We start from the raw sequence: 25,879 nt of genomic DNA on the forward strand, positions 1-25,879 counted from the left end.
CATGTGACAACTGAATATCAAATGTACGACGTACTTGTAGAAACAGACCTTGCACCTTATTAGTTACACCCATCCACCTCCTCTTCAAAAAGTTTAATCCGCGGCATTGCTAAACCTCTTCTGTAGTGTCCCATAACCTACACACAGCCACAACAGGCCATGGAACAGTGGGTATTAACCAAATTTAAAACCAAGTCTAAACAGTATATCCAAAATAGAAGCAAAAAATGGTGGTGATGGCGCAGTGTATAAGACTGGGCTGCCCTTGAAGTCCAATAATCAGAATCAATTCTGTACTCCCATACTGTATCAAACACCTCCCTGGTGTTGGTTCGATATCCCCCGTTTACATAAATTGTACAGCCCAGTAAAGTCATCGTATAGTTCTCTTTGGTGTGATCCAGCATGTCTTCACCCTGCATCACTCCCCACTTGACAGGTTCCAGCGCTGAGCCTTGGACAATGGGTGCCAGTGATAACCCCAAATTACTATCATCTTATAGCTAGATCTCATCCCATTAAGCCCCATGGAGAGCTTCTTTGGATATGGGCATTAAGGTGGTTTTCCAAGTCATTTAGCTCATAGTAACCACGCATTTTCAGCAAAGCATACTGAAGTTTGTTAGGTTAATATCCAGTACCAGGGAGGAGAGATGTTTTGTTCAAGTGAGAGGATCATGACGCCACCTGACCCCTGACTCCGCAACTATTTCCTGGTTCTCCTGCATTAGGACAACCCTCAGGCAGTCAAGATCAAGTTTTAGAAATTCCTCTTCTTTGATCACCTCCTGAAACCCACAGCAAAGTGTTCAGAGTTAGCCTTCCTGAAATTAAATAACTTAAGGAATCTTATATATCTCATAGAGACTTTGGCAAACATAGCTTGTAGCAGAAATATGTACACATAGTGGGACTACAGTAGATTAGTATGATTAATTATATCCTGTGAAAGAGCACTTAAATAAGAAGCAAGATTTTTGTCTGCATTCATTTGTTGATGTGTAAAATTCCTTTGAAACGCCCGACTGACCTTTTTAAGCACAGTGGAAAAAATATTCAGTGACATGAAAGCAAGAACTACAAGTCAGAAATGTATTGGTCTGCTTTCATTTTGTCTTAGTTCTAAAAATTACAATTTTGACACTGCAAAAGAAGTTCACTAGGTATAGAGAGCTGATCTCTGACCTGCCTGCTAGCAGCCTGCGGGTTAGCTGGGTTATGGTGAGCCTGGAGGAGTAGATTTAGTCTACCAAGGCTGACAAGAGGGAGAAGTGAGAAAGATGTCTGCCTGTGTAGAACTTTGAATGAAGTAAGGTATTTAACCAACTTATAAACCAACAATTATTATAAAAGAATACCAAATCAATGGTAAAGAACATTAAATAAAAATAGTATCTTGCTTTGATATTAATATATTATATATTTTCATAGCCATAACTTCACTACATTTTGGATACATGGAACTATACGTTCCATTGCACACAGCTTCTGCTTGGTGTCATGTCAGCGACACCGCAGGCATGAATTTGACTCCTTAACATCCCAGACAGTATTTTCTGCTACAGCCAGCTTATCACAGGTATCAGATTTTTACCTCGGGATGTTTACGGTAAAGTTTCCCTCCACTCAAGATGTGTACGACGTCCATGATTTTGTAACCTCATCATGGTCCAACATTCAGAGTAACTTAACACCAGGCTGGGAAAGAATCTCCAAGATAGCCAGTGCAGACGTGTGGTTCTAAGCTCTGGAAGGTTTTGAGTAACAGTTTCTTTATCCAAAGACAAACCCCACAGTCTGTGAGTAAGCAAGATAAATGTAGTAACGTCAGTCTAATATGGACGCATTATTGTCACTTGTTGATAGCTGCAACCAAGCTCTGCTAGCTAGCCTATTTACATTACAAGCTAACCTGAGAAGGAAGTGTCCAATGTGGGCAGCTATCCAGCAGTTGACTAGCATATTTACCTCCCTCGAACAAAAAATATACAAAAACACAGCAGACATCGTGTCTATCACAGAAAATGTGGAAGAGATGGATCATCAGATGAAAACAACTAATGAGAGTAAATAAATCTCTGAACAAGATGTCAAAGAAGCAAACACTGGAATCTAAAGCCATTTATCCTCCCTGAAGCTGTGAATGAAACTGCAGAGGATACATGGAAGGAATTATTTGAAGTCTTTGGGCAAATTGCTCCAGATGAGAAAAGCCGGTTAGGAATTATCATTGATACTGTACTACGGATTAGACTCCCCAGAGAAGACAGGAGCCCACATCCAGTGATAATACAATTCACTATACGCACCTTCAGGCACAAAATCTGGAAGGGTTCAGTGAGCTCGACTGTGATGAAGGAGAAGAAGCTTTGACTCGTGGAGGACTTGACGTATGAGGAGAGACAGTGTCGGAAAAAGCTTTGGCCACTGGTTGACAAAGCGCGCAAGGAGGAGAAAAAGAGTACTTGCGGTGGCCCTGAGGCGATCGTCAATGGATGAAGAGTTACTGCAGACACGGTCAAAGACATTGTATAAGCATCACTTGATCACTTGATTATGTGATCCTACTTTATATTCTGGTTTCGTCAAGACTGATCTAATGACAACAGGTTGGTCTAGGTATTATACATTAGAAAAGTTAACAAAATGTTGGACAGTTGGACAATAGTCCATTAGCAGTTTAAAAGGTTTCGTCCTTACATTGGTGCTCAAAACCCCAAGAATCTCTATTCTGCACTCCTTGTGAAATCTTACAAGCCCTTTCTGTTTATAGACTTAAAGTTAGTTTAGTTCTTCAGATGTTGTGAATCTTATTGTTTTAAATAAGTGATTTTAGTTCAGCTTTAAAATAATTGTTTCTCTTACCTAAACTGACTTAATCCAAGCTGCAAAGAGATTACTTGGTGTAATGCTAACTGTACAAATGGGGTATGGTTAATTCCACCTCTTCCTTGTTATATTCTCTAAGGTTTCACACTGCTATGGTGCTGTATCTGATCATAAGCTTATTTCTATACATTTAATAGGTTATAAAGAAAGTAACAATAAACTATGCAAGTACTGGAAGCTAAATAATATCTTACTCAAAGAAGATACTGTTAAACAAATGGTACACAATATATTTAGAAAAGATGAAAAGTGTTGTGTTCAAAAATGGGACTATTGCAAATTTAAGATTAGAGAAATAGCCATTAGATTTAGCAAGGACATTGAGAAGGCTAGGATTGCAAAGGAAAAGGAAACTATGGAATATTTGAGACCCTTACTAAATAAATATCTTCCAGAAAAAAAGTTAAAACTAATGCAACTCCAGAATGAAATAAATAATGTTATTACTTTATTTGATCCAGGGCAAGATGGTCAGAAAATGGCAAAAAAAAAACAAGTAGCTATTTTTTGCTTTGGAAAAGCGCAATTCTAAAGAAAACAATCTTTCAGCATTGAACATAAATAATAACATCAGTACTAATCCCAAAGAAATAGTAGAACATGTAGGATCTTGCTATGAAGAACTATAAATATATATAGTATAATAATAAAAATAAAAAACACTGAAGACTTCTTAAATAACATTAAAGAATATATTCCTACTATTTCGAAGCAGTTTGAAGACAATTGTGAAAAGCCCCTTTTAAACTATGAATTTGTGGAAGCCTTGAAACACATGAAAACTGGAAAATCTCCTGGGACTGATGGTTTATCCACTGAATTCTGTCTGCACTTTTGGGATGTTATCAAAGCCCCAATTATATTAGTGTATAAAACGTTTTTTAAAAATCAGAAAATGACAACAACAATGAAACAAGGATTAATCAGTTTGATGCCTAAACCAAACAGAGATCCTATGTCTATTGAAAACTGGACCTATTTCCATGGTAACGTTATTATACAAGGACATCAATAGTTATATGAATAAGAAATGTGAAATCATGACAAAATAATAACAGCATAGCCAGGAGTATACTGGTTCCTATTGTGGCTTACAGCATTGTGAACACCTTTATATCCCAATACCTCCAAAAGATTTCCAGTCAATAGATCAGTACATTTGACAGTACAACGCTATCAAATTTCCCCTTATTGTAGCAGAGTCACTCTCATTAAAGATTTTAAACAGTCCCAGTATAAATGGTTTATCTATATTTCAAAGTGAAATTCAAATTACACAACTGGCTGATAATACAGTTTTGTTTCTGAAAGATAAGCATCAAAAGTGTTTGCCCAGGTCTCAACATCCAGGGAAATCAATAACATACTCACTAATTTTATTTGGAAAAACAGACACCATCACCTGAAGAAAGACATACTATCTCTGTCCAGAAAGGAAGGTGGTTTTGAATTATTGAACTTATTGACTTAAACAACACATTTAAAGTGAAATGGATTAAGTGATGTCTCAATGCCCAAATTCAATCTGGTATTTTATTCCAAATAATGAGCTTACTTGTAATTTTAAAGAGTTAGTATTATGCTCATTTTCAGGTTCAAAATCCTATTTAGGGGTTGTATCAGAACAGGTTTACATGGTTTAATTTTCAAAAAACACCATAGTTTTTGTCATACTGCACATTGCTGCAGCTCCTCTTTTCACCCTGTGTGTTGAAGGCTTCGTTTTAGCTATGGAGTGATGCATTTTACCTCTACAAGATCTTTGCTGGGAGTTGCATATGCGCAGTTCCTAGTTAAGGACGACCAGGCAATCACAAGTAGAGAAAACACGGCTTCGGTTCAGCTGTAGGCTACATGTTGCCGACCAGATTGGTAACATAGACTGGAGCAAGAGTTTAAGAGTGGTGAGTTATTAATCTGTAACAAATGTATCTTTCATCCATAAAGTTTTAACTAAGCTCTGTCTCTACATCACAGTAACAACTTTATGTCCACTGACTGCCTGGAGGGTAGCTGGTGTTTGGAAGGGGGAGGAGGTGTGTGCTGCAGCTCAGTGTTTTTCCACCGGTGTTTTTGAGGGCGTGTCGGACTAGCCGCTTGGCGAGCGTTATGACGCAAATTTTGCTTTCATCCCTGTGACGTCACAGAACGAGTCACAAAACGAGCCGTTTTCAGGCAGTTCAGAGCAGAGTTTTCTGTGGGAGATGGGAACTCCCTTTGGGGTGGACTACATGCACAAAAAAGGTATATAACTCAATAAAGGAGAAGGAAAAAGACAAAAAGCATAATATGAGACTCTTAAACATCCCCCAATTTGCCTATTAAATTATCCAAATTTTACCAACAGTCCCTTCTTTCTTGGAAATTATGTCACACGTACCACACCCAACATCACTGATAAGTGTGGTCAGAAGTGTGCTGTGTTGAACCTGTAACTACGGCCAACAGTGATGTCAAAGGAGTACACCTGTCCTTTGCTGCAGCAAGTTAAACGAACATTTTCAGGGAGTGTTAAAGCAACTTATGTAAGATTTGGTATTTTGTGCGATGTGGCGCCCCTTCCGTTCCAGAGTGTAATTCACTGCTGTCGTAAAAAAAGGACAGCTGTACATGTGCATTTGTTTTTATCAACACAACACAAGACAACAATTTTACTTACTAGTCCAAAAGAAAGAAGGCCAGTTCGGTGCCTTTATTTCACGAAGCTCTTAACAACATCTGGGGGCCTCTGTTTGGTCACTCTCTCTCTTCTTAGTTTCTTCCGTACTCTCTCTTCACCTCTACTGGGCTGCTAAGTCAAGTTATGTTGCTGAAACGTCTGGCTGATTTTGCTCGAGTCGATAACTTCGCTAACACAGGCATACATCAAGCAAGACATAGCACACCAGTTAATAAGTTATTACTTACTAGTCCCCTGTCTTGCATCCTTAACTCTTATAGCTCACGCCAACGAGTAAAAGCCAGTCTGATATGTACTCTTATCCAAGTTAAAGTTCATTTATTGTCATTCATCCACATACCAAGTTCACAAATGAATGAAATGCTGATTCTCACGGTCCACAGTGCTAAAACCAAGATCAGATTAAACAACTAACAAGACGAGATATCATATAACACAGTAACTAACATTAGAGAAAAACAAACATTAATACAAAAACTAGCACCGCTATCAGGAGCCTGAGGGGCTGCAGCGACGACTCGGGTCTCTAGCTCGGCCACTCTCTCTTTTCTCTCCTCCTCGCTTCCTTCGATGTCTTTTTCAGTTTCTCTGCAGCCTTTGCCATGATAACAATATTGATAATACCGAGTTAACTTCTTCCAAGGTAAGGGCACAGGCAACATCTTAGTCTCAATTTAGTTATTGATTGTTGTGTATTTCACAAGTTGCACAGGCAATGTATTGCCTGTCACCCTCAGCAGGTTATATGTGGCTCTATCGGCACATGATAAAGAGTGGAGAGTGAGGGCCAAGCTAGGTAAGTGTATCATCTTGTTCTGACACAGACAATAGTAAATCATACAGTACTGAAACACAATGGTCAGTTTATGAAGGATAAAGGATGATATTAGTACATAAAAAATGTATAGCAACCCCATTTTGCCGTTTCAAACCTCTGCAAGATGTTAGAACTATTATTCCCTAGTGCTGCTGAAATCCATTAGGTCATCCACATTCTTCACAATAATTTGAGATGTGGAACGATATGGATGGAAATTTACAATAGTGGTTAGCTGAAGCCCTTTCTCTTCTTGACCCAGCTCCCCTGTTAACTATTATCATCTGCTCATGCAGAACACACAGAACACTGTGCCTACACCATGTTGGGTTCAAAAGGTTTTTGTGATAATTTTCTCTCATTTCTGCTCCGCCTCTCTTATAGGGAGGTCAGAGATCAGGGAGAGCTGACTTCTAAAGGTAAGTACAGCTCAGCAGATGTTTGCCAATACGAGCAACACAGAACATGCACCGATGCTGTCTACTTGAATGACTGCCCTTTATATCACTAAATCATTAAATCTGCAATACTTCCTCAGCTGGATGACTGAATGCCAAGAAGGTGTTCGCGATGCTGTAAGCCACAATACGAACTAGTATACTCCTGGATGATTTGACATTTCTTATTCATACATTCAACATTGCCCTAATTACTTTTAAGTCACTCATCCACACACATTTGCATACAAGAGTGTCTTCCATAAATATTTTGTATTGCTTACACAATGAGACGAGGTAGACATGTGACTGGTCCGTGACTGGGTTGATGCAGATGCACAAGGTGGGTCAATGCTGATTGCCTGCAGATGGCAGGGGGGCATGAAATACGAGTGCTTCATCCTTACTTAATTGGCATGATCATTACATGATGACCGCTTCCTCTCCCTTTCTCTCACATCTTCACACATACCTGGCAAGGCTATTGGTCCTCTCCCTCATGCCAGCAGTGAACATGACCCTGAAGGATGAGCTGTGTTCTCAAAGTTCCACCTTGTGGCAGTGCAGGACCTGAACAGAGGAGCACTGCTGGGCAAAGTCTGTGAGCAGGCCTTCAGAGTTGAAGCCTCCCAGTGCATCCAGCATCTCCTCAGGGTGGCTTACATTGTGGGGCCTTCTGGATGACATGGTTGTAGTCTGCCTGTGCCATTACAAAGTCTGACTCTGCCAAAGGAACAAAATCAAACAATGGTGAAGGTGAAGTGGATAAGTGTGAGAGACCCGGGTTCAATTCCCCACTGTGACACATCCTCTAATGTGTCCCTAATCAAGACACTTAACCCCTTGTTGCTCCAGAGGCATGCGACCTCTGACATATATAGCAATTGCAAGTCGCTTTGGATAAAAGCATCAGCTAAACGTAATGTAATGTAAACAGTCACATGGTAATCACAATGGGTTTGAATATTGTCAGTTGAATTATGACAAATTCTAAAATTACACTTGTTCTGCGCGTGGATTGTAATGACAACATCTTTGGGGGTTTTATGATGAAATGCTGTGTTTTAGTAAAAGTATAATGCAATAGAAAAGAGGGATGTAAATTGTTGCCCTACGGTCTCTTACCCAACTCTTCAGTTCGGTGTGCAAATGAGACAGTTGCCCGCTGGATTCATGGATTACTGTTTTAAATATTTATCAACACTTCATGAATAATAAATGGTGTTATTGTGATATCACACATGTACATGCCTCATTTGTGGTGTTAAATAATGATGTTGAGTTTCTCCCATAGATCTGTGTTCCCTAAAACAGCTTTTGCTAATATTATAACACACATGGCAAAAACATTAGAAAATCATTAATAATACTATAGGTAACCTCAGAGACATCAACTTATTACTGATTTCTAGCTTTGAAACTCCTTGGCTCATTTCCCCTTGCTAACCAACTTGTACATATGTGGTAAAATACATTCTGGAGAAAAAGCAGACGTTTGAATGTGAATGGACAATGGCCATTACATACCTGATCAACATGGTCCACAGGATTTGATGTTTCTCAGTCATTGTGTTTGCAAAACGTCTGAAGCTGTGCTAAAAATATTGAGCTTGATTTTTTTCCCCACATGATATCTGTCTCATTCTACAAAAAGTTATTTAAAAAAAATAATTCCCTACTGCAGCTGTGCAATTGGTGGTATACTTTATTTAACACTCAGGGGGCTATTTCTATAGTCTACTGCCTCTTTAAACTTTAATTCCACTACATTTCAGATCGAAATTGATGTGTTTGCTGAACTACATTTACTCAACAGCTGTTGTTATTAATTATTAACATACAACAAATTTTATCAGTTGATCAAATTGCATTGTAACCTGTCAAACTAAGCAGTTAAATTTAGCCTCAACAAATTTCAATTACTCCACCAATCTGACCACTTAGTGCATAGAAATGAATAAATAATATCTTTTGTGCAACATTGACAGTGTTGGTACTTGTTGCATGTCTACTATGTTTTAATAAATGTATGAGAATTAATACCAAATTATGAATTTTAATATTCAGATAATATTAATCCATAAATCTCTCGTTTTGCGGGGCACCACCAGAGTTTTTATTAACCCGGAGTCTCTGGACCTCTGGGTAGCGTTTTAATAATTATACAATTATTCACTAGTGATCAGTTAGTTAATAATCGCTCAATTATCTTAAATCAGTCAGTCAGTCTCATATCGAAGGGGTAAATTCTCTTGGCGGGGACTTGGAGACAGGCAATACACACACAATTCCTTTGATTACAGTGAATTTATTAACTAACTAAGGTGATATAAAATGCGGTTAAATACATCAGAGAAATAAGTTCTATTGTGGGGAGGATTTGACTCATACGGCAGCTAATGAACGCAATTAGATGATACTAACTCGATTAAATTTGTCTTGGAGTTTAAGGACTAAAGATAATGGATTAACAGACTATTGGACATCACTGATCACAGAATGCAGGGTTTTGCCTTACTTCGGGTCGGCGGCCTGCCTTGGCCTGTTGCACGGGTCCCACGCTAGCTGCCCGATTCCTGGCTTTCTGCTAGGGAATTCTCTGGGGTTCTCCGTGTCTGGAATGGAGAAAAACCCTCAAGGGTTGGCCGTCCTCGGTCTGGCAATTAGGCTGTTCTTTCAGGTGTCCTTTGTTACTGCTGGGTTACGTGGCAGGGCCCCGACCTCCGTGGGATTAGCTCGATGCATAAAGCTTAAAAAGAACTTGGTCGTTCTTGAATTAACTAGTGTAACTTAACGGACTGATAGCTTTTAACAAAACAAAAACAAAGAAAATCAAACGCAAGGAAAGTTGTTGGAAACGAGGGAAAGCTGAGGTCGTGGCACTTCGCGTGTGTGGCTTGAAACGAACAAGCCTTTGCTGCGCCAGGTCGGTTGCCATGGTTACGTGGGGGCGGGGCAGTTTATGGTTTCCAGCTCTTTCTTACGAAGAGAAGAGTTCAGGAGAAAGCTAGTCTCTGGTGAGTGTTTCTTTTGTCATTTTAACAGGCTCCGCGTTATCTGGCTGAGGTATCAGAGGTGGCAAGTTTTACAATCAGACTGGCCAGAAACAGCACTTAGGGAGAGAAACCTTTCACCTCTTCCTTGGAGTCGCTTCGGCCTGTCTGTAGAGGGTTGATAATCCAAACCCCCTCCTCCTTCTCTCAGGGAGAGAGAAAGAATTTGGAGTAGTTCAAACTTAGATATTCAGTTTACAATCAAAGAAGCCTGAGAAAACAAGCAAATACATATTTAAGAAGCCACAACTAGTGAATGTTTTATTAGTGAACATTTGTTCTGTAAAAAGAGCATCGTAATACAATTAATTGATTTGCAAAATAGTTGCCGATTGATTTTCTACAGATCAACTAATCAGTTAATTGACTAATTAATGCAGCTCAGTTCATTTTAGGAATATGCATGGTGTAGCCTAACAAAATAAACAGTATCAAAGTATTAAACCTATATGTGGAGCTCCTTACCAACAGAACTCACCATAGATCATAACTAGGATCATTTTTAAAAAAATGCTTTTTAAAGAGCTCAGTCATGTTGCCACGAATGATCTAGTGCTCCTCATTGAGTTTTATGGTAATTTTATTGTGTTTTGTGCTTTTATCCAACTACGTACATTCTTCTGAAGATGATGATATAGTACACAGTCTTGTGAAAACATGGGCAACTATTAGTAAGAAGTCAATGCAAAGTTTCTACACAATAATCAAATACGTCAACTGGACCCACAGTACGCCCAGGAGGGTCATCACAAGTACTGTACATTCTTTTGTAAGCCTGACTGTTTCTGACACTGAAAGCTATAGTGGACTTCGGCACATGATAACAAATAATGTACACTACCGTACCGATAATTCGTCTCAGTGGAAATCAAGAAATATCTTGAAATGACAAATTTAGCAACAATTTTTTTCCACCAACGCTCCAATTAGCACCAACAGTGCTAACTGTGCAAAGGAACAGCTTTGAAATGGTATGAAACAAAGATAATGGCTTAAAATGTTCTATGAAAAGAAAATTCCATCCAAGTGCCCGCTGTTAGATACTCCATGTTGTGTGCCTTTCAGCATGCTTCAGAGAACGTGAATTGTTTGCACCTAGCTTGTACTTTTTACGGATGTGTGGAAAAATTGCCCACAGCTCCTTAATAAAAACTTAAAAATACCTTATGGCTGCATTGCATTCTGGTCTATGGAGGACACTATGGGCCACAAACTGTTATTTTAGATAGGATTTTTTTTTTCTTCACACTGTGTAGACACAAACAGCAGGTTTATCCAACGGTAGTACTGTATGTAACTACCCAAAAACTGATTATAGTTACACAATCATGACATAAATGCAATAATCCCCAAGATGATGGACTAAAACCTCTGGTCATTCACAGACACCAGCTGTTTTTGATCCCTCTTTTTGCCCTGAACACCAAACCTTCTGAGCAAACTAGTCTAAACTCCCAAGACTTAATGTATCCCAGTTTGACAGCATTGCTATTGAGCCTGGCTGTTACTTATGCAACTAAGCATTTTCCCTTAATACAGCAAGCCTCATCTAAAGCCCACTGAAGAGTGAATTCCAGAAGTAAACAAAGCCTGCTGAGTCTGTCTCTGTGTCTCTGCATCCCTCTCCAAATCCTTCTTCAAAGCCCTCTACATTTGTGCCAATTTAGAGATGTTTTCTTTTTTTCCTGTCAGTCTTGGGAAGTGATCTCTTTGCATCTTCACATGATTCAACTGATGCATCTGAAAAGAGAGGATAAATCAGTTCTTCAGGCCCCATCTACACTACTCAGTTTTAGTTTTAAAACAAATACTATCTCCGTCCACACCAGCGTTTAGCTGCGTTTCATCTCCGTCTATATTAAAACGACTGAAAACGCACATCTAGTGCCGTTCAGGTACACTGAGCATGCGTGCGCCGGTGTAAACATGAAGCAGATGGTCTGTTTCGTAGTCACAGAAGATTAGGTAAAAGAATAAAGTACTACAAACGAAGAACCACACCAGATTTTTTTTGCATGGACCAATAACGAGCTGGGACTGCTACTGTAACAAGGGAGTACAAAGAGACTGTGGCGGCGGAGAACAGTCTAGAAGTTGTCACAAAGTAAATATGGCGACATGCACAGTAAAAGTGTAGGCTATTAGTATTATTTGCACGGTACAAAATATTTAAATAAAAATACCACACCTAAGAACTCTGTTAGTAGCATCGTGTTTCTGCTTTGCATGACAGATATCTAAAGTCCTAAAACGCCACCCGGAGTTTTAAAGCGAAAAACGGAGTCGGCAGCGTTTTGCCGGGAAGTGCAAATGTAGCAAAAGGTCTCCATTTTAAAACGAAAACGCAGTAGTGTGGATGGGGCCTCAGCTAACCACTGGTTGAAGTTTGTATAGCAACAGCACATACTAATTTGCAATAATAATGATAAAAAATTATGATATATCAATAAACATTACTAACTCATATATATATATATATATATATTATACAGAGGATGAAGCCTACTGACTTTGGTGATCCCCTGAATTTTCCTCAAGTGCCATCAACAGGTGAAGGGTTTGACTTATCCTATGAAATATCTAAGATGGACATCCAGGGTTCCCAGATGTATTCTGATGTTTTAGGTGAGCGCGCCTCTCCCTCTTGCGCCACCATGAGGTGGACATTTGGGATTTTGAGTGAAATGTCTCAACAACGGTTTCCATCACCATTTCCGTCATCCTCACTTTTCTCCTTTTTCCTTTCATCTGATAGTGAGAGGTGAGAGACAGACTGACTCGATACTAAGATTTTCTCAGCAGGTTAAACCTCCACTATTCTCTATGATTATCAAAGGCGATTAAACTGTATATTGTTTGTCCAAAAGTGGAGGTTTGTGGAGGTGTCTGCATGGCTCCAACGCCCCTTTTATACATCAGCTGGACTTCATTAGCTGTCTCTTTGTCAACTCCATTTCTATAAATAAAGCAAAAATGAAAGAAAAAATTATATAATATAATGTAATCAAACACCACACCATTACAGTTTCACAAAGGTGTCTTAAGTACTGGATTTGTTTATTGCAGTGTACAGGGGTCTTTTTTTCTTGTCACTCAGTGAACAGAACATAATAAAAATCATAGATACAAGAGGTGTCTGGTTTTAATTGCATTGTTACAATTACAAGATTAAGAACAAACAATATTTCACATGTAGCTTCATGACATGACATGACAATCTCCGCGTGTGGTTCCATAAACATCAAGTAGAAAACACAATACTCTGTTCAGGTAATATCAACTGGCTGTTATAAAATAAATTCCAAGGATTACCCTAATACCATCTAAGAATGTTTCCTATTTGTTTGGATAATATTACTAAATAAAACCTGGAACCTTCTCAAAACTTGTGCAGACGCACGTATAAACAACACTTCTGGATTTTACTCAGCAAAGTTGTCCACATAACTCAGTAAACCTGGGGAGTGGTGTAGAATAACAAGACCCCTTTTGTTCATTTAACTTTAACAAATAGATAACATTTGTTCAATACAGCGAAATCAGAGTGAACATGATCAGGTGAATCCAAACCTGGTTTAAACAATCAAGATAGCTTCACATGTACGACTACAAGCCACAGACCTGAGATATACAGTACATATACATCAGTTAAAATCCCTGACGAGCAGCTACAGAGCAGCACATGAGATACACTGTATAAAAAACTGAAATAAGCTAATAAATCCAAAATATGGGTAATGCCTAAATAGCACTGTTATTTGTTCTCCCACTGACTGTATAATCCTAAAATCAAGGGTTATAGCAATGGAACTTTCAGGAGTGATCTTATACTTTCCGTTGTAAGCTTAGTTAACATTAAACAACTATGACATTTTACCAACATCTTATTTGGCAAGATTTGCTTTTTCTACACGGTGAAAATACTGTTTAATTTCTTCAAATCATATTATTCAGTTAATGTAGAGGTGTTACATTAAAACGGGTGACCCATAAAATTACATTGTTAACTATTATTTATTATATATAATATAACTATTATAACTCTTTTTTATTTTACCTTTGAAAAGAAGGAGGCTAGCTGTTTCCTGTTGCTTCAAGCCTTAATGCCAAGCTAAGCTGATTGGCTGCTGGCTGTAGCTTTACATTTTGTGTACATGAAAGCAGGATCAACGTAACTCTAAATAAATAAGCATAATCCCCAAAATGTGGAACTAATCTTTTAATGGGTTGCCATTATAAGGTGTCCACCATAGATTTTGTAATGTATTTGTGTTGTAATTGGGCCCAAATGCCTCCACTCGAAACCTCCACCTCTGAATAAAAGACAAACCTTTCATTATAACTCCATGACTCCTTATACGTCCATCCTTGTTTCAGGGGTTGTTACTGTTTTGTCAAATAAGATAAAATTCCCTGCCGACAGATCAGCCATTTTCAAGGGTTTGTAACAAAAATTCAATAATTTTACCATCAAAAGTTTACTTTAAAATGGACACATGTCGATAATGTAAATTTATTTTTAAACAATTACAGGGAGCAGCATGTGCCCTCGATAGTGCAGACTCAATATTTGAGTGCAAAATATTTAAGTGGATCAAATCGCCATGGCCCAGGCTACTACTGAATACTTCCTCTCAGTTCTTGGAGGATGTCAGTGCCACTGCTCCAGGCAATGACTTTAGCTCTTAGAGAAGTGTTATCTTCCTGACCTTCCAGCTTGGCCAGCAGTTTCTCCAGGGTGTACCCCTTCCTGGGCATCACAACATCATGCCCTCTCAGACAGTAAGTCGGGCAGAGATCATTCCCACCGTCCCCCACATAAAATATCCGCTCATACTCCACGCCGCCATCAGACTGCTCCGACAGGTACAGCTCCAGGACTTTTTTCTTACAGAGGTTGACGGGGCATCGATCACAGTCGTGAGAGTGGTGGCACTGTACCTCCATGTACCCGAGCTGATTGAACCTAGCCGGGTTGGTGAAAACCTGATCGACAGCTGCCTGGAGTCCAGATGAGTTGAGGATCCAGTCTATGAACATGGTGTTGGAGTCAGAGATGACGATGCAGTCAATGGTGCTTTTATGCTCTGATATGAATGTCAGCAAGTCTGTCATTCCAGCTGTGAAGGGGATGGTCTCCATCACGCTGCGAACCGTGTCGGGGCTGACCTCCTGGTCTCCTGCATGGACACACAAAAAAGTCAGAGGACTGAAGAATGGAGGTAGCAATAAAATGTCAGAGTACAATATTATGAGCAGCTTTATGGACGTATGAATGAATGTATGAACGGCCTACAAAGTAGAATAATGAATTCTCACCTATGTAGTTCATCACTCTGCCCATGAACTCAGTCCAGTGGCCTTTTTTGTAGGAACTCTTCACAGAGTCAGGAAGAGTCTGACCTGGAAGGCATCTGTGAAGAGAGAAAACAAAGGCGGTGATGTTGCTTGTGTTTTGTGATGTCTTTTATAGAGATTAATTAAAATGTATAGTATTTACCTAATCACCCAGGTGTCACTGTTATCATCAACCACAGTGTGGTCAAAATCAAACACCATCAGCGTCTTCATTTTTCACCTGGATAAATACGTAACAGTTTCATATAAAGAACAATATGCACCAAGACCTGGAGTAAGAAATCTATTATTATTTACCATAATAAATAAATAAAGCTCATTATGTAATATTTTCTTTAGATAAACATGTTTGCTCAGTCTAGTGGTGACAGGTTTTGGTTGAATTTATCAGCTGTTCAGTCTGTTACGCCCAACTTATCTTTCAGCAGCATAAACAGTGAGTGATGCCAATAAAGTAACGTTATACCACCAGAGTCATTTTGAAAAACATTTGTTTCTTGACATTGAGTCTCACACAACTTTACATTCACAAATAATATTGGTAAATAGGTACCACTACAAAGACATAAGACAGGTTACTTTCACATTCACCTAGTCAATTACAGTATGTTCCCTTTGCTCTACTCTGCACGCCGATTGCACCACAGCGCCTCAATTAATCCTGCGGTGTTTTAAGTTATTTTCTACTAATTATAAAAGTTCAGCTTAAACTCGCTATGTTTTAAGTGACTAATTATTGATAAGAAGTCCGGTGTAATCGTCTCTCTCGCCTTATACAAGTAAACAGCCTAGCAACCCGGCTAATCGATCCTTCCATTAAAATTCTGCTCTGACGGTTCAGATTAGGCTCATGGGAGACAACAAGGATTACGGTGTCCTCTACACTACACCACGCCCCAGGTTAGGAGACATAAAACACATGATCGTAGGTAAAACGGAGATCAACGGCAAACTAACCTCAGCCTTCCTGACATCTGTCAGCCGGTCTGTCTGTCTTCTTGTTGTGTTACAAAATGTGCAGCAATTCTGGACTCATTACCGCCACCTTCTGGTGACTTACCGCCAGTTGGAGTCTTTTATAATAACTACTATTTAACTATATTATAATAATTGTTATTATTATAAAAGTCGTTCCCATACTGCCACATACAAACATAGGCTTAATACTTATACATTATACTACCTTGTATACATATATGTATACATATTTTAAAGGAGTGTGGGGGGTTTCCTACAATGAGTAATGCTGTAATACCAGCCTATTGACCACTGGGCGGCAGTAACACACAGTTTCACTGAAGGAAAGAAGAAGAATTTACCCTGTCGGTTTAGTTCCTGGTTGCATAAAGTGAGGTATTCAACTCTGTCCAGGTTGTTGGTTTTCTCGTCGTTAAGCTAAACAGGCATTTTGTTTCCACCAATATGTTCAAAGGTTTAGGGACGTGGTTGGGTTTGGAGAACCCGCCGTACACGAAGACGCCGGACGACAAAGAAAACCTGTCTGTGGAGCAGGAAGAGAAGGTGGTGGAAGCACAGAACGAGGTAAACAAACAGCAGCCAGCTGACCAGGATGGAGGACCAGAGGCGGACCAGGAAAACTCTGAGCAGGGCAAAGGACTTAGTGGTGAGAAGGAGCCGTTTTCCCTAAATTATTGTTGTTTTTGCGAAATACAACGTCATGCTAGCTAATTAGCAAGCTTGCTTCTGTAGTTGTGCAGTTCAGAGTGACGTTAACGTCAGTCTGTTTATGTCAACTCATCATAAACCCCTTAAATCAGAAGAATGTGGGTTAAATGTTTCTCCATCCCGTTGTTCTTCATTCTCTTGAACTGTAAAGTTAGCTATATTACAAGAGATTTAGCCTAGTACGTTTCGTCTTCAGCTTTGGTGTTTGTTGACAACAAGAGGGTCTGTGACTGCAGGAGTCTTCTGATGTGTTTGTGCTGCGGTGTTGGGGCCATGTTTTGTTTCTTTTGGTAACACAATACGGTGCTGCTGTCAACCACGCCATCTTCTCATCTTCCTCTTCCATCTGAAGATTTCATCTTCAGTTTCGCCTCCAGTGCCACGAAGAAGATCTCGGAGTCAGTGGTAGAGACAGCTCAGACCATCAAGAAGACTGTGGAAGAGGGGAAAATCGACGGCATCATAGACAAGGCATGTGGCTCTTTTGGCTTGTCTGACAAGTTTGGCAGCATGTAGAAAACCCATCAGCGTTCATCTGTGGAATTGCCGGAGTTTTACATGTTATTGTCATGTCCCGTAATTTGCTCAGCATGATATAGCCAAACATTATCGTGGCAATATTCCATTAGACATGTTGCCCCCAAGACCTTTTCACCAAACTTAACACGCATGTGTTTGCAGACTTTTCTAGGAGACTTCCAAAAGGAGCAAGAGAAGTTTGTCCAAGAGAAGAAGGCAAAAAAATCAGGTACAGTCTGGCTGGAAAACGAGAATCTTCTTATTGTGGGAATACTAGGATTCCTAGACCATGATTAGAAAATGATGAAACAGTGGGAAAGTGTCAGTAATGTAGTAAGTAACGGTGAAGTGAGACGATGTAACTACCAGTATTGATACAGCTTTATTGGCTTCATGAGGATTTATAGTTTTCACAACTACTTAAAGTGATTCACCTCCCAAAATCTGTCAATATTAGAATCATTGTACGTCTGATGTGGGTCTCAAAGGTGCAAAATGGCTCAATAGTGCCCCCTACAAAATGTCAACATTTAGAGTTTTCGTTTGTTCATATTGTTGAATTTTCTATGTTTTGCCATGAAACAGGAAGTAGTGTAACTGGACTGTACATGGTCAGATGTCTCCCAGATGTTACGTTTGATAAGACACTTGAAAGACAGCTACCTGCAAATAATCAGTCACAGCGCCACCTACTGGCAACAATAAATTACGTTTTGTATTTTGATGTACCCCTCCTAGCCGAACGATCCCACCCATCTCAAAACTGTCTCTGAAAAGCAAGGTCTTAACCTTGATAATGGGATATGGTGAAACTCCTGTTTGTGGTGTGTTGAATTTTATGTTTCACCATGAAGCATTACAAAACAGTTAGAAAAAATAGACTCTACATGGTCAAATCTGCCCCAAACAAAAACATTTGGGCCGTGCAATCTAAAGGCCTTTTAAAGGCTTTTGAGTTTCACAATTTGTACCTGTGCTACCTTGTTCAATGTTTCAAATAAGTATATGCAACACCGGTTACGTCTGTCAAAGTGTTTGGGGAAACTGAAACATACTGATGTAGGGTCACATGACAGATTTCCTGGTGAAAAATATATCCTATGAGGGTGAAATGTACAGCTTGGGAAAAAAAAAAAGAACAAAACTGTGATAAAGACATGTAGCATATACAGTATGTAAGGAACATTTATTCATGCATATACAGTATATACACCTAAATAACGTATTGTAGCTGGCAGAGATGTATACAAAGAATAACAAAAGCTTGGTTATCATTGAGTTATTTATGCGAGTTTATGTCCAGACTGAGTCCACAAAGTTGTTTGCTAAAAGCGTTGCCCAAATACCCGTCAGAAAATTGAGTATTCTTGGCAAGAAATTTCTTTAAATAGGTAGTACTCACTTTTTTGCAAGTATAATACAGTCTTTTCTGTCAAAACGTCAATTGTATAGCACCTTTCAAGTTGAAGATGGTACCAATATAAACAGTTAGAGAGTTAAAGTGAAATAAGAAATTAAGTAAAATAGAATTTAAATAGTTTCATAAAGTCCAATGTTGAACTACACTGAAAAGTGGAAATGTAAGGCACATTGTCAGTTACTCTTCATTTTGTCTGATTATATTACCATTATCACAAAATTGGAATGAATTCAAACTGAAGTGTGAATTGCACCGTAATGTCAAAATAAATTCAAATTGCTGTCTAGCCAATCTTGATAGAACATGTGGTAAATGTTCATGTCTGTGAGAAGCGGTGGGCTCGCTGCACAAATGATGCTATCGTGATATTGTCGGCTCATATAACTTGCGTGCCAACCAGCTTCTATTATCACAGACCCAGGTGTATGCCTGTGTGTATCCCAGAGATAAGACTCGCGATCGAGTGATGAAACACCTCTCTGAAGCCTAGTTTTGTCTGATGGTCTTGTGTACTTTGTGTCAAAGGGAATTTTTCACAGCATGTGACTGAAGGGGTGTGTGTGTGTGTTGGCGTTTGTGTCTAGACTCAGCAGTCCCACCTTGGGTCGGCTACAATGAGGAGGAGACAATCCAGCAACAGATCCTTGCTCTGTCAGCTGTAAGAGACCAACTTACAGAGACCAAACACATTTTATGAATGTGTCAATGTGCCTGTGACATTATCACTGTCTTTGATAAATAAATACTTATCTCTGGAAACTCACTCTCTGGCTGCTTATTCTAGGACAAGAGAAATTTCTTGCGAGACCCTCCCGCTGGCGTTCAGTTCCACTTCGACATGGAGCAGATGTATCCTCTGGCTGCAGTGATGCTGGAGGAAGACCAGCTGCTCAACCGCATGCGCTTTGACTTGGTTCCTAAACAGTCAGTAGACTTCCACCATTTACATGCATGTGATTGTATGTGCGTGTGTTTGCATGTGGCATCAACATTTAAATGATATTATAAAATGGACGGTGCTGTGTTTTGTTTTGGGACAGTGTGAAGGAGGAGGTCTTCTGGAGGAATTACTTCTACCGGGTGTCTCTGATCAAGCAGTCGGCTCAGCTCACAGCGCTGGCAGCCCAGCAGCAGCAGCAGCAGCAGCAGCAGAAGGACGGTGAGGACACAGGGGCCAGCGTTTCACCTGAGGACATCGTCTTAACAGGTCAGACATTCATCCATGCTTTAACAACAGCAGAGATGCTCCACGGGGTCCTTTGGCCTGTTAGTCACATGAGCAGACGCCACTGCTGCATTTGGTTCTTTTAGAACTGTACATGTCATTCACACGGGTGGAAGTTATAAAATATGCCAATCCCTATGAACACTCAGAGCAGCTGGATGCGTAAAACTTGTAGATTCATGACTAAACCTCCTGAAATATCTGTAGGCGGCTGGGTGATGACATATCATTCGATATCGATAATTATCACGATAATGTCAAATCATTATTTCTTTAGTTTAAAGGCTGTTTTTGCTCCTGAATGGAAGATGACCTGATGGTTAACTGTGGTTTTAAACTTTTCTTTATGATCAGAACAAACACTTGATGTCAGGAGATCACTTAACAAATCTGAGGTAGAACGTTCAAAACAATTAAGTCAAATCTTTTTTCAGTAAATATCTTAATAGAAAAGTGAAGCGCTGATTTGTTCTTGAATCAGATGAATATAATCAAACATTTATTGAACATTTACAGAATAGTTTTTTTGTTGTTAATGATGAATTATGATTATTGTTTTACCGCCCAGCCCTAGTACGCACACACATCCGCTTCAACAGTTAGCCATAAATGGATGTAGACGCTCCCTCCATCACATGTGTTTGCAATTCTTTAGCTCCAGCGCTCGTTAGACCTGTCAGTGAAATTCTGTGGCTATTCCATGAATTCGTCGCATGTACCTGGAAACCCTCATTTGCGGTGAAATCATCAGTCATTACTGATTAACGTGTGAAAGATTTTGAAAAGTGCTTCACAGTTGAGGACATGATGAGCGTTAAGAAAGGGCAGTTAGACGATTCCTCCAGTAAAAGAATCCTAATTCAATCACACGAAATCTCAATCAGATTTATAAATGCGCCTTTGACGGACATTTTACTAATCCCTGTTTAGAAAATATGCTGCGCAAAAATATCAGATAATCAGTGAAATTCGCTAAATGAACAGTGTTCTATCCTTATGTCTTCTGCACCTTTTCATATCACCTGTAACCTGCTCCGGAGAATAGGTGAATGCATGACCTAAAGCGGAAAGTAGCGAATAACATTTACTCACGTTAGTGTAATTGTAGTCGTTTTTATAATCTGTAATTTTACTAATAGCACTGTATTCTTTTTTTTTTTTTTGTAGACAACGTCAGACCAAAAACTCCACCAGTTTCCATCAGCGACATACAGAAGGTAAGCGTGCTGAATTGAAGACGTGTGTACGCACATCTAGATATTTCTGAAACATGTGAGAGTTGTACAGTGAGCCGCCTTTTCCCGTACGGTCTGACTCTCAGACACCTCAAGAAGAAGAGGAGGAGATGTCGACAAGTCCTGGAGTGTCCGAGTTTGTGAGCGACGCTTTCGACTCGACGGCCATCAACCAGGAGGACCTGAGGAAAGAGATGCAGCAGCTGGTGCTGGATAAGAAGGAGAGCGTCCCCTCTCCTGACGGTTAGCTATATCAGATTTTATTAATTCTTCAGCTAAATGTCAACTCTTAGGTGCTCACATCACACAGCTACAAGTATTCCAAAGGTGTATTGTACATATTCAGCCTATAAGCATCTCGCTCATAATCCTCCCTTTAACCTTTTTATATTCAGATGAGTCAGCAGACTGGGAGAAGGAGCTGCAGCAGGAGCTTCAGGAGTACGAGGTGGTGTCCGAGTCAGACAACAAAGACGACCAGTGGGATCAAGAGATCGAGAAGATGCTCCAGGCTGATGAAAACTAGACAAAGCCCCTGTGTTTGTCTCCTGTACGGTGATCTGGCCCAGAATGGATGACCAGCGATGCACAAGGGGATGAACTTCTACATCCTCTGCCCCACCCAACTGTGATTACTGTCATGTAAACATTCTCTTGTACCTGATGAAGATGTAGATCCAATAACAGCAAGAGTGTGTAGCCTCTGCTGGCAACAGTGGTTATGTTCAGGTGTATTAGTAAACAGTGCTACTTTATTGCTCCTTCCTAAATTGGTTTTATCAACATGCTCTCCTCTACTCTGTCTCATTGTGACGGGGAAAATCCTCTAGAGGGCACTCCAGTACAAGTACCATGAATTTTATAATAGAGGAAGGGCCTGTTTGAGTTTTATCTGTTTCCCCTGCTGCTTTCTGGTGGGTTGTACAGTAAAGTCTTAGTATAGTTACAGTAGACTCAAATGTAAAGTTAGATTTATGTAAATAAAGCTGATTCTAACACTACACTAAACTTCACGTTGCATTTCCCTTTCAGTACACTTGCTTGTCATTTTACATTTTGTATTGCATTTTGACAAACCCGTGTGCATGTCTGCTTTGTTTTGTTTCTCTGCTACTTAAAATACTGTACATTTTCTGTTTTATCTGTCATCCTTTCATAAATATGTATCTGTTTATTATGGACAATATACATCATGTTTAAATTAGAAACAAAGCCCAGGGTGACTTAACTTTTAAAATGATAAAATAGTGTTTTTGTGATTTTAAAAAAAAGTAAAAAGTCTTTTTATGAAGCTGCAATGTGGCATATTTATGTTTTGTTTGTACCAGTACAAAACAAGCTTGAGATCCTTGTCTTGTACATTTAATTTGATTCCCCATGAAGTCCCCACCCATTGATGTAGAATAAACACTAACAAAACAAGTGTTTTTATGTATTACCAAAATGAAAATGGTGAAACTCCGTACAATAAACCATTCGGTAGGAATTGCCGAGAGTTTCAAATATGAGCGCTGTTTTCTGGAGGTTTACACCCTTCTGAATTCTCTGAAATTAGAAAGGAACAAAATTCACTCAAGAAATGCACTGTAGCATATCAAAACTGATCTACTAGAAAGGAAACAAAATGTATTCATTTAAATTTGTTCATCATTTATTTATTGAGGGAAGTTTCACAGAGAGGAAGCTTCTCTTCTGCAGGAACGCCCTGATAGCATTCACACGGTTTCACACATTCGCATGTGCAAGCTGCGCAACCCAACCGATCTATGATCTGCTGGCCACTGAGCAGCTGCCCTTGAAATACAAAGTTTACAACTAGCACACCTTGCTGTCAGTGGAAAGGCACTAAACAGAATGACAAGCAATATAGAAGAGGCTGTCCCTGTGAAGGCCACTTTGTGTTATATATGTATTTATTTTGCCTATTATGAACTGTAACCCATAACCAATAACACCAGCAAATGTTATATGGCCGGTGAAATATTTTATATATGTGACCAACTTACTTGTTGTTTATTCATATAGTCGTAACAGGATGCTGCAATTAATATCACACATAATCATGTTGAAAAGAACGCCTGACGTTAAATGCTTATTCACTTTCTTGGCAAGGTTTAGACGAGAAGGTCGATACCTCTCATATATCAGATACGATATGTGAGAGGTAGGGGGTTGGTGATGGTGCAGTGGATAAGACACATGCCTTTGGTGAGAGATACCTGGGTTGAACTCCACACTGTGACACGTCCACCACTGTGTGCATCTTTAGTTCTTAAATCTGCTCCGTTAAATTTAATCTGGGACACCCTGATGGCTCGATGTTCAAGGCGTCGCCAACGTAACCCTAACATCCCTGCTTTTAGTCCAGCTGGGGACCTGTGGGGACCTGTTGCCACCAACCCCTCCCTCCCTCCCTCCCTTCCTCCCCCATCTCTATCAGTCCTCATTTCCTGCCAGCTCTCCACTATGAACTGCCTAATAAAGGCTAAAATGCTTGTAAAAAGTGGTGATTACATGTTTATCCCCTCCACTGGGAGATCCGTGGTCACCATCAGAAACATGGAGATAGTAATGTGTCTGTAAGCTGCTCACGGGGCGCTGCTGCCTTCACTTCGGACTGGAGAGCAGCACCGTGTTCAGCCCTTTTCACGTGGATGATCCTTCCAGACAGGAGTGCCATTATGTGTGACTTTTAATAAACGGTTTACATGAACAAACTATGCTTTTCTAGCTGAATGTGAGGCGGTGGAAGGGGGCGAGAAGAAAGTCAGCGGAGAGAGTGAGTAAGTAAGTGTGGAATGGCAGGAAAGAAAGCCTGGGATGCTTTGGTAGTAGAAAGTCTATAATCACGTTAAATGAGACAAACACATAGCTCTGCTTCTGTCGAGCAGACAGCCAGACACGTCTCTGCATGCTCCTGGAAACAGATGGTGTGCTGTCTGGCGTGTCAACACTACTGCCGCCACAACTGAATGCTGAAATGAAATGGAGAATAAATACTCATTTGCAACTAGCAATCAATACGGGGATCAATATGCTCATGTCTGCTGTGCTTTTTCTCTCTTCTGTGGGTTTCAGGTGTGTCCAGGCATATAATGAGAAAAACAAGCCGCTCAATGAATGGACTAATTCTCAGTGCAGCATGGTGTGTTCCCTCTTTGTTTCGGCTCTCTTTCTCACCTAACCCCCATCACAACATCTCAGTCAGCCTCCACCAGCTGGTCTCTAGCCGGGGAGACAGTTGTCACCATGGTGACAAAGCCCAGCAGATGAAGACTCATGTGTGTGTGTTGCTTGGTTTTAACAATCTTTTAATAATGCATAAAGGTGGGCCTCTGTGTATGTGTGTGTGTGTGTGTGTGTGTGTGTGTGTGTGTGTGTGTGTGTGTGTGTGTGTGTGTGTGTGTGTGTGTGTGTGTGTGGGTGGGTGTGAAAATTTTCTTGCCTGTATTCCAGATAAATTCTAGATGACAGATAAGCACATTAAAACAAAGATCACAGAGTGTTTGGGCTGCCAGGAAACAAAGGGTAAGGAGTGTTCTTATTTATGGGGGGGTTAAATAAAAGCAGTTTGTTCAGTTCACTGTTTGTGATAACGTTTGCATTTCTGCTAGAGGGCTAAAAGCCAGACATGCACTAACTATAAGCAAGAAAGGTCATAATAATTTGAAATTTAATTTTCACTACTGAATATTTGATTTTGACATTTAAATGTGTTAAATTGAAACATCCTCTGAATATATGAGGTTTGAATTCCCCTGTTTAAAACTAAGAAATAAGAAAAGAAGAAAAGAAAATCCGGGATCAGCAAATTAGACATGAGAGAAAATTACATGTCACTCATCCCTTTCTTGAATTATATGACTGAATCAGGTCTAATTGATTCAGGCTTGATTACTTCTCTTTGGTAGGTGTTCAAGTCTGAATATGAAGTCTTTTATATTGAATGTTTTTTTGGTCACTTCAGCGATGTGGTAACAAGCGACTTACGCAGCACTGATATATTTTTATCTTTTAAGTTGATACGGCGAAGCTGTGATCAAACTGTTTTACAATTTTTTTACACATTAGCATTCCTTCAGAGTTGCGTTTCGGTCTACATGATAAAAGTAAGACAAATATTCTCTCTTGTTAGATTCCTTACTGAGGACAGATTCTTCAGAGACACCTAAAACTGCTTTCAGATGTCTGTGCCATAATTCAGCTTCGTGCTTACAACCAGGTCAGTTTGTCTGCATACCACAGCAACCTACAAGTTGACACTTGTGTCAAAAGGAATAAAAATAAGAACCACAGACACCCACACTGCAAAGAAAGTGATAATAAATACATAGCTGGAAACAACACGGTTGCAACAAAACTGGGTGAAATGTGCTTGAATACAAAAGGATGGATGGCTGAACTTGTGATAGGTGTAGAGTTGATTTAAACCCCCATAAAGCTGTTGTTTTCATAGAGAATGCTGGCCTTTTGCCTTTATGACCGTCCTGTAAAGTCATTTAAACTATAAAGGGTGTAGCTCTGAGACCCCAAAAGGCTCTGAGACTATTGTTGGTGAAT

General features: G+C 39.7%; 2 protein-coding genes across 3 annotated transcripts; one reads left to right on the forward strand and one right to left on the reverse strand.

The window, feature by feature from the left end:
- Nucleotides 1-12,901: 12,901 nt before the first annotated feature.
- phospho2 (phosphatase, orphan 2) lies at nucleotides 12,902-16,274 on the reverse strand. 2 transcript variants are annotated; one of them, XM_038701363.1, is made up of 4 exons: nucleotides 16,192-16,274; nucleotides 15,377-15,454; nucleotides 15,196-15,290; nucleotides 12,902-15,056 (listed from the first exon to the last, which is right to left on the reverse strand). In XM_038701363.1, exons 2-4 carry the CDS (start codon nucleotides 15,445-15,447, stop codon nucleotides 14,494-14,496), a joined length of 729 nt encoding a protein of 242 aa, XP_038557291.1. In that variant the 5' UTR covers nucleotides 15,448-15,454; nucleotides 16,192-16,274; the 3' UTR covers nucleotides 12,902-14,493. The 2 variants fall into 2 exon arrangements, with proteins under 2 accessions (XP_038557291.1, XP_038557292.1); XM_038701364.1 differs by lacking the exon at nucleotides 16,192-16,274 and adding an exon at nucleotides 15,826-16,156.
- Nucleotides 16,275-16,547: 273 nt separating this feature from the next.
- Nucleotides 16,548-22,741, forward strand: syap1 (synapse associated protein 1). Its single transcript, XM_038701365.1, has 9 exons — nucleotides 16,548-16,858; nucleotides 17,273-17,391; nucleotides 17,602-17,668; nucleotides 19,444-19,517; nucleotides 19,644-19,783; nucleotides 19,900-20,066; nucleotides 21,252-21,301; nucleotides 21,406-21,562; nucleotides 21,715-22,741. The coding sequence occupies exons 1-9, from the start codon at nucleotides 16,657-16,659 to the stop codon at nucleotides 21,843-21,845; spliced, it is 1,107 nt and encodes a 368-aa protein (XP_038557293.1). The 5' UTR covers nucleotides 16,548-16,656; the 3' UTR covers nucleotides 21,846-22,741.
- Nucleotides 22,742-25,879: the final 3,138 nt, after the last annotated feature.

Source organism: Micropterus salmoides, unplaced genomic scaffold (genome assembly GCF_014851395.1).
Source record: "Micropterus salmoides isolate LMB-PRFRI ecotype aquatic unplaced genomic scaffold, ASM1485139v1 Ms_hic_scaffold_6, whole genome shotgun sequence".
Lineage (NCBI taxonomy): Eukaryota > Metazoa > Chordata > Actinopteri > Centrarchiformes > Centrarchidae > Micropterus > Micropterus salmoides.

Bases quoted from the DNA above. Each gene is read 5' to 3' on its own strand.
- phospho2 (XM_038701363.1), bottom strand. From the start codon at position 15,447: ATGAAGACGCTGATGGTGTTTGATTTTGACCACACTGTGGTTGATGAT. The intron at 15,291-15,376 runs GTAAATACTATA...CTCTCTTCACAG, and splicing joins AGTGACACCTGGGTGATTAG to ATGCCTTCCAGGTCAGACTC. The intron at 15,057-15,195 runs GTGAGAATTCAT...GTGTCCATGCAG, and splicing joins CAGAGTGATGAACTACATAG to GAGACCAGGAGGTCAGCCCC.
- syap1 (XM_038701365.1), top strand. From the start codon at position 16,657: ATGTTCAAAGGTTTAGGGACGTGGTTGGGTTTGGAGAACCCGCCGTAC. The intron at 19,784-19,899 runs GTCAGTAGACTT...GTTTTGGGACAG, and splicing joins TTTGACTTGGTTCCTAAACA to TGTGAAGGAGGAGGTCTTCT. The intron at 21,563-21,714 runs GTTAGCTATATC...TTTTATATTCAG, and splicing joins GAGCGTCCCCTCTCCTGACG to ATGAGTCAGCAGACTGGGAG.